Raw genomic sequence first — 9436 nt, forward strand, 5'->3', positions numbered from 1 at the left:
GAAGCCCTTTAAAATTGGTTTATTGACCATTGCTACTCATACAATGGTCAGTAGGTGGATGGCACGACCAGGTCAATGACTAAGATCTCCTTGATATTGACTACTTACTAGGTTATCGCCACGCACATATGGGCCAAATTTCTAAACTTTCGGTGACTGCTGAGATAAAACTTTGCCATTATACATGTTTCTAACTGAGCAGATGTTTGTTTTATGTCACCAGGTCACCGACTCCCCAATGGATGACACAGAGTCTTCCGATTTTCTGTCCTCATCGGACTCACTTTGGTCTTCATCCAACACCACCACCAGCTCCACCAATCATGAGGATCCAAGCTACGTTGGGTTCGATGTCTTCCTTTCGGACAATTTGACAGAGCCCACCAAAGGCGAGAAAAACTTTGAGGGGGTCAGGATGATCCCAAACTCCCGACTAACCAGCGCCAGCCACCCAGTCCTCATCCATCTGGAGAAGGAATACCAGGCCAGGAGGTCTTTGTGGCACCAACATACGGGACAATACTGCACGTATTCCGGGGAGATCGAAGGGAGGACACGGTGCCCTAGTAGGAGCAAACTCACCAATCGTGGGTCACCACCTGTGGGCCGGAACCAAGACAAGCAGCTGAAGGACTTGGTGTTCCCGGATGGGTTAAACCTTGAGGCCCCTCAAGGATTGAAAAGGCAGAGAATTTTGGAGGCCAAGGAGCTGGTCCACCAATGGAAGGAAAGGAGAGATATGAACCTTCAAATTACTGATGGAGATCGTGTCTTTGCTGAAAAAGTAAGTGATGGCCAGGAGTCCAAAATTCCTTTATTTCTAGGACCCTTTTGAGGGCAACTCCCCAACTTCCTGTCCATCATACCAGAAATATAGGGGTGGGAAGTGACCCAACCCACAATTAAAATATGGTCAGAAGTTCCAACCCTTCCTAACACCATAATATCCTTCCCAAGCCAACAGAAGATTCTTGGTTAGTCAGTGCATAAGGGTATTCAGCAGCAATGAGATGCAGCCAAGCAGCTGTCAGGCTTTTCGGCTTGACAGTCAACCAATGGTGGTGGAGTTGGGTGTCCAATGGTAATAAAGTTCACACCAAGGGCAGTATAAGTTTAGGGAGCTGCCCCCACCCTGTGCTGCCGACCTGCGTATCATCCACGAGTATGAAGTTGTCATACAGCTGGATTGTGCTTCATCCTCTCGGCATTACATTAATCCTACAGGCTGATACAGCCGTCGAGGCTTGGCCAGGGAGTTAGTAGTTGCGTTGTGATCCTCTGAAATTTTCCATTCATACAGCAGGGGAATTGGTGACACCCCTTTGCCAACTTTATACTTTAAAGAGGACCTGTCACCTACAAGCAGTAGCACTGGTAGTAGAGACCTCCGGCCCAAAAAGAAGCCATTTAAGTGTGCCTTCCCCAGCAAGTTGTTATCCCTCTTTTATCACCAGTACCTTCATGTCAGGATAACCAGTTGTTTATTTGTTCTGATACAGACCCTGGAACTGTGTTTTATTTAAGGACATGTAAATTCATATTTTACTTCCCTAAAGAGACCCTGTCACATCTTTACTCACTTCTGCCTACCCACTGAGCTTTTTATGCTCACTTACCTAGTGCTCCCCCTCTGAAGCGTAGCAGACAGTCACATGACTGACCAGTGACGTCATCAGCCAGTGACATCATCAAAGCCTTTTTGTTTTCCTAATGTGTTTTCTGTTTTTTTTTCTTTTCAGTGCCGGGAACTCCAGGGCTTCATTCAACCTCTGACGGAACTTCTGAATGGACTGAAAAGGGGCCGATATGACAGAGGTAAATTTTAAAACATTCTAGAAAAAAAATTAAATCAAAGATATTAAAAAAGTGAAAGTTAGCAGCTTAACCCCTTTGATGTCGGCACCTAATCAAAGCCTCTGTGCCCAGGCCAGATTTGGCAGTGCCAAATGGTGGTCTATCAAAAAAGGTGGGCATGAACCAGTATCTGGTTTCTTTGCCAACATTTGTGATTGATTGGCCTATCAAATAAATACCCCTGTACCTCTATATTAATACCCTAATATTGTAAATAAAAGTATTTTTTTTAAAAAAAGCCCAACTTTGAGTAAAAATTAACATTACATTACTGAGCTGGCCTCCAGAAACATCCGCAGAAACGTTGCTCTGCAGCAGCTCCTTTTCCTAGTTGAATGACAGCCATTGAATTTCACTTCCTGTAAGCTCAGGCTGTCATGGACACTCCCCCTAGAAATGTCACATGGCCAGCCAGAATTTAAGGTGTGTATAAGGCATTTTTTTAAAGTCCATCATGCACGTAGCCCATGGCAGTGTACATTTTGGCCTGAACTGTCTGCATTCTTTTCGCCTAATGCGCAAAGACACCTCTGCTTATTCACCTTTACTTTCCCCCTTCTGATCCAACACACCTCAGCTGTCTCCCTCCTCCCTGTGGGCAATGTGAACAGCTGACAATCCTCTTGTCCGTTGTCACTGCGTCATTATATCATTCCCCGGGCAGTTCACCCCTCGCTGCGCCCTCATTTACCTCTCTAAACTTTGCGCTCCAGGGGAGCCGCCGATCGGAACGGAGACACCACAGGGGGGCTTTGATAGGTTTTGAGCACAAAAGCATGACTCAGCTCTGGTGGATCAAAGTGAAATGGGGACACCATAAAAAAATCTAATATTGAACAGTACGGGGGATTGATAGGAACAAATGTGCTGGAAGCAAATGTTCTCATTTAAAATTAAATCACAAAATTGTTAAGGTGGCTCTGAGGATTAACTTGGCCCACAAGTAGAAAGAAAATCCAATCACCAAAATCTCGTTTTCTAAGCCCTGTGATTTGAATTACCAAAGTCCATTCTTCCACCCATTCATCAATCTCCCATCTATTGTTAAAACAGGCAGTGGTTATTATGTGGTGGTGTTTTGTGATCCCTCTATAAACATGGTGGTCATCCCATTCACCAGTCACTGACAATGTACAATGGGGGTATGGTAACATAGTGGTCATCCCACTGATCGGTTCTTGGTGAGAAGTCACCGGTGAGGTACAATGGAGGTATTGTTACCTGTTGGTCATCCCATTGAGCAATCTCAAGTGAGGTGCGATAACCATAATGTGTCATGGTGGTCATCCCATTGAGTAATCACCAAAGAGGTGCAAGGGCGGTATTGTAAAACGGTGATCATCTCATTGAGCAGTTGCTGGTGAGGTGCAATGGCGGTATTGCAACATGGTATTCATTCCCTGGTGAAGTGCAATGGGGGTATTGTGTCATGGTGGTCATTCCATAGAGCGATCCCTGGCAATGTGCAGTGGCGGTATGGTAACATAGTGGTCATGCTATTGACCAGTCTTAGTGAGGTGAAATGGTGGTATTGTAACCGGGTGGTCATCCCATTTATAGGTCCTTAATGAGGGGCAATGGTGGTATTGTATCATGGTGGTCATCCCATTCGGCAGTCACTGTCAAAGTGCAATGGTGGTATTGTAACATGGTGGTCCTCTCATTGAGAAGTTGCTGGTGAGGTGTAATGCCGGTTTGTGAAATGGTGGTCATCCCATTGAACAGTTGTTGATGAAGGTGCAATGGGGGTATTGTATCATGGTGGTCATCCCATTGATCAGTCGCTGGTGAAATGCAATGGCGGTATTGTAACGTGGAGGTCATCCCATTAGGCAATGGCTGGCAAAGTGCAGCAATAGTATTGTAATGTCCATGCACCTCGGCAGTGACTGCTCAAAGGCATGACTACCGTGTTACAATGCCACCATTGCGCCTCCCTGGCAGTTGCCCACCAAGTCCACCTAGTGGCCATTTCATCTCATTACAGTACTAATAGCATGTTTCGAGGCAGTTTACAGAACTCTGTTGGGTACAGGCGGTGCCAGAACATTATTTGAGTATTGAACTCCTGATCACCTCTGTTTACTGAACAAATATGTTTGCTATTTCTCCTTACTTGTACATTCCGTTCTCCTGGTATAAAGCCATTTTCCCATCTCCCTATTTATCTATACAACTTACATCGTAGTTCAGATTTGCTTTTGTCGCCTCGTATAACTTTTTCCTTGTCCTCCCTCGCCCCCTCCGGTGCACAATATATCGTTTTCTAACAGTATACACGACGATGAGTTCATTTTTGAGTCATCCAGCAAATCTGCCACGTACTCATATTACCAATTATAAATCCTCTCCAATTCTTTATCTAGAACAGTTATTGGTGTCTAATAATTAATTGTATCATTAGAGGATCATTTCCCTGGGGGTATCAGGAGAGCTCGGATCATTGCCATCTCTTGGAAACAATTCAGGACGGTTAAAGCCGAAATAAATGCACATTTTTGAAGGCGATTATTGGGCTATTGCCAACGGATTTTTTTGTTTCTAATAATCAAATGCAGGTAGCTGGGTTGGAATAGAATGCAATTTCTGAGCTGAGTTTGACGTGCTGTACCATTGTTCACACACACATCACAATTTTACAAATGCAACACAATGCAAAGCTGGTCAAACGCAGCCTCAAACTGCTGAAGTGCATTTCCATGTGTCATCAAGTTTTTGTTTATCACAATGTAACCCCAAAGTGTTAACTTGGGCAACCCACTGAGCTTCTCCCTGAAGGGGTTTCCCCCAAAAAGTGATATTTTGGTTATATCCAAAGCTTGGAAGGCCAAGACAGCATCTGACTTCTTATCCCTTTTGGATAGTCCAGTAGTGAGCGCTCGTCTTTGTGTGTTACCTGTTGGGAACCCCTCATGGGCACAGCATGGGTACAGACCCAGGAACTTAGCACAAGGTTAGGCAGAACTGCTTACAATGGGCACAGCTGTATTACAGACTCAAGAACTCAGAACATGGATAGCAGGAACCTACTCATATTGGGTACAGCCAGGTATAGCAGACCCCGGAACCTAGGGTGGTGGGAAGCCCTCATATTGGGTACAGAAGTTGTAGAGACCCTGAATCTCAGTGCAAGCATGGCAGAAGACCTACATAATAGCCACACCAGTGGTGCAGATCCAATAATACAACAAAGGGATGGAGTTGCCTATTATAATGAGCACAATATGGAGGGATGTGCAGAACTCCTCATAATGGGCACAGCCATATTACAGATCCAAAAACCTAAAATATGGATGGCAATACCCTCATAATGGGCCATACAGGCAGACAGATCTAGGAACTCAGGGTGGTGGGAAGCTCATAATGTAAAAAATGGGAACTTGGCACAGAGAAGGCGGGAATCCCTCATAATGGGCACAGCAGGCGTAGAGGTCTAGGAACTTAGTGCAAGCATAGCAGAAGCCTCAGGTAAATTGGCACACCAATGGCGCAGATCCGAAAATACAACATAGGGATAGTGGTTGCTCAATATAATCAGCCCATTAGGAGCAGAGTCCTAATAACTCAAACCGGGACAGCAGGAATCTGTCATGATGGGCACAGCAGCAAACATGGTGGAAGCCCCACATAATGGGCACAGCAAGTGTAGAGACCCAGGAACTTCTGCAAGCGTGGCAGAAGCCTCAGGTAGAGACCCGAGAACTCAAAACAGGGATAGCCAGAATCCCTCATCATGGGCACAGCAGGTGTATAGACCCAGAACTCAGTGGAAGCCCCACATCATGGGCACAGCAGGTGTACAGACCCGCAATCTCAGAACAGGAACATTGAGAATCTATTATATTGGGAAACTGTGAGAGATAAACAGGAAATGGGGAGCAGATGTCACAGCAAGAACTATTACCACACTCAAAGGGGAGTTTTTGCACCCTTGTTTCATTGTCTGTCTATTCTGGCACAATGCTGTAAATGACGTCCTAAATATTTCATTCTGTGGTTACAGGCCTGAGCAGTTTCCAGCAGAGCGTAGCTATGGATCGGATTCAGAGAATCGTTGGCGTTCTGCAGAAACCGGAGATGGGGTAAGAGTTGTTGTTCAGTAGATTTGTCACATTTTTTGTCACCCACACATGACCACCTGTGTTCCTTCTGCTTCTCCAATATTTGGCCAAAAGAATGTGCACACCCCTCCTAAATGATTGAGGTTCCTCGTAATACTACAGCATTCAGAGACATTTTAGAGGATTGTGAAATTCTATCCATGTGACAGGAATGGTTCTTTTTTATTTCAGCTTGGCTGTTCTTGTACACAAAGCCATTTCCATGAAGTTATGGTTTGGCTGGGTTAGTTTAGAGAAATGTGGAGGAACTTAAGTGACCTGCATAAAGCCCTGCTCTCAACCTCACCCCTATGATACATTGGAATAGTTATTTCGAGCCAGGTCTTCTCATTCATCTCAGTACATGAGCTCACAAATTCCCTTTTGCTGAATCGGCACATTTTCTTCATGGGGAAAATTCACCTTCTCAGATGAATAGAGGCTAATATGGCTGCAGAGGTTGGGGGCAGCTCAATTTAATGTGGTTTTGGAAATGGATTTCCTACAAGGTGTAAAGGTTGAGTATCCTCATACTTTTTGTCCTTTACATTTACCTCTAGTGTGTGTTTGCTTTGGGATGTCCACAATAGACATGGTTTTAGAATGTGATGTGCAACAAATTGTATTAGAAATCATGGTCAGGTGTCCACAAACCTTTGGCCATATGGTGTATTTCCATCTTTCTGTACTTTGCTCTCCTTTTACCTCACCTTAACCCCTAAATTGTTTTACTTTCCAGAGAGCGTTACCTGAGCACCTTACTACAGGTTGAAATGATGCTGAAGATTTGGTTCCCCGGGGTTAGCAGCTCATCATCATCTTCTTCATCCTCCTCAGACTTTGACATGGAGGAACCACAAAACAAAATAGCCAAGGTGAGGACATCTCCTTGAGTTCATTATGCTTCTTTATTCATGGTTCCCTTTACAGAAGTCCAGGCAGATATAAAAGACACAAGTGCAGCCTTGTACAACCAAGATCAGGGGAGTGTGGAAAGATTAAGGAGCCACTAGGTTGTGTTGGAGTGCTAAGAGGGAACATGTTGCTGGAAATAGATAGAAGAATGATAGAGAAATGAGATCAACATAAAGGGGCAAGACCTCTATGTGTAGCTCTCAGGACTGGATGGATAGAAATAGAAATTCTTTGGCATGTGAAACATCTTCTAAGTATTTCAGTTACCTTACTTCTGATCTTCTCCATCACTGATGTTTTTTTTTTTTTTTACCCTTTGCAGCACCCCAATATTGGGTCTATAGGACAGAAAAGCTGCCATGTACAACCAGTCCAATGTACGAGCAGTCCAACTACGACTAAACCTCTAGAATGTCACGACATATCCCAAGTTCATACGGACTGCGTGTGTTGCAAAGACGTCTTGATGGAATTGCCAACCATGAACATGACCTGGATGCACACTGCACCCATCTGCAACCCACCTTTAAGCCAGGTGGACCTTCATCATTTCAATACCACTTTAGGCCAGGATTTGTTGTGGCCTAGCGGGAACAGCTGCGGCATTGTTTTCTTGGTACAGAACAATCAGTCCTCAGAATGCACTAAGGAGGAATCCTTCAACAACAGAGACAAGCCTTTGGACCTTTGCTTTTATAAAGAAGGTACACAAGAGCGATTGCCTCGTCGGAGTCAAAGTGATCCATCCTTATTTCCCCTCTGTGACCAAACAGAACATGGCCAGCTCCAGAATCGATCACATTCACTTACTCGCCTTCCGACATGCACACTGACCTCCGGAGGAGAAAAAACCTAGACCGCTCGTATCTTGTCTCCCGGTCAGTTCAAAAATCACATGGACCACCAGTGTTGGAAATGGAGGAGACCCAGTCAAAACAGGGGGGAAAACAAAAGAAAAGACCTGTTGCATCGTATTGTCCATGTGAGGCCTTTTTTTAAGGCCTTGTCCCTTTGCGCCGAGCTGAATTCCAAAGAGAAGTAAAGATGGACACCATGTGGCCAACAACAGCATCTTGAAGGGGAGCAAACAGCAATATCACATATGTCTTTTCAGTTTTCTGTCTTCAAAAAATGGACAAACTCTGGTTGGAACCAAATATTCAACATTTTCTCTTTAATTACCAAACGGTTAAAATTCCATGGAGACCAAAAATCTTTGGTTTCCTCCAAAGGGGCAATACCAAAAAAGGCAAATAATCACTTTATATGGTCCCTCACCATTTTACATCACCAATTTATCATTTGGTGTTCCCAACTTTTTATAAACCATAGACCCTGATCACTTCCATGGAACCATCACTTTCTCTGATGAGATGAACTCTCCAGTGCTCACCTGTTCTTTGGTGACCAAAATACCATTCATATCCATCACATCTCATGGCCATGCCAATGCTGACGTTGACCTGGTACCAAATTTACCAATATGAGGGTGATACGTTTTGGGATTGCTGTCAACGAATGTTAAGCAATTTCCCTTGTCTTGACCTTGTGTCTTAAAAAGCCCTCAAATGTCCTTTCCGTTGGACAGTTAAAGTGAAAAATGTAGGCAAAAGAAGACTTTAAAGGCAAATCATTACAGAGGTTTTTAACAGGGAACAGCCAATGTATGGCTGTTAGGGGTAATTTGTCCTCATTTCCTATTGTACCACCAGGACAGGAAGTGTGGTCATGTCTCCCCAATAGGGCAGCTGGGTTGGAGAAGTCTCCCTGTTGGAAAGATTTGCACTTCATATCATAGGGGGGAGACCTCCCCAACGAGGTGAGCATGATTAAGCTGGACACCATTGCCTTAGTTACACATTATTTATGTTGACATATTTTGGTCTAAAGCAATAGCTATGAACCTACATCCTTGGTGTCCACTACCAACCCAAGACAGCGGTGGCTCCTGAAGCACTGGAGGACTAATTCTCATTACATCTCCAGCAGTAGCCTCAACTGTTGAGTGTGCAGCAGTGGGGTTCACGATAAAACTTCCGTTGATTGTATGTGTGAGTTTTTTTTTTTTATTTTATTTTTTTCAACATGTGGGAGCAATGGTTCTTGGGTTGCTATATCTAATCTTAGGTGTAGATTGCCTGACATAAATCCTTGCAGAACCTTTCAGGGAGACAATGGCAGTTGGACTGGGTTATTGCCATTGGCAGCATCCTTAAAGCTGAAACCTAGGCACTAAAAACCTTTATGCAATTTTATTCCTAAATAGTCGCAAGGGATATCAATCCGCTGTGTGTGCACTACATTCATTTGCAATCTCAAGTATTAAATGTGGTAATGGTGTCATCACTGTGCTGTACATAGCCTGTGTAGAGCTGCGGGAGGGGCCCCACCCACTACAGGCTTTCTGTAGGACATTACAGAAGGGGGAAGATACAAGACCAGTCACCCTGCACAAGTAGAGAGAGCAGCAGTGACCGGTCATTACTCCATGAAGCTCCTGCAATCTTTGTTTTCTGAAGTTAAGCTTTAAGGTATATAAAAAGCCATGTTTTGTTTTGTTTTTTTTT

The 9436-nt window shown here is 44.2% G+C and overlaps 1 protein-coding gene across 1 annotated transcript in view; it reads left to right on the top strand.

The window, feature by feature from the left end:
• Nucleotides 1-9436, top strand: part of CIART (circadian associated repressor of transcription) — a gene marked incomplete in the record, with an annotated part of 17608 nt that overhangs the window by 6162 nt on the left and 2010 nt on the right. The window contains 5 exon segments of the mRNA XM_072427547.1: nt 224-784; nt 1740-1815; nt 5858-5936; nt 6694-6829; nt 7192-9434. Of these exon segments, the coding sequence (XP_072283648.1) occupies nt 239-784; nt 1740-1815; nt 5858-5936; nt 6694-6829; nt 7192-7725 (1371 nt within the window).

Source organism: Pyxicephalus adspersus, chromosome 12 (genome assembly GCF_032062135.1).
Source record: "Pyxicephalus adspersus chromosome 12, UCB_Pads_2.0, whole genome shotgun sequence".
Lineage (NCBI taxonomy): Eukaryota > Metazoa > Chordata > Amphibia > Anura > Pyxicephalidae > Pyxicephalus > Pyxicephalus adspersus.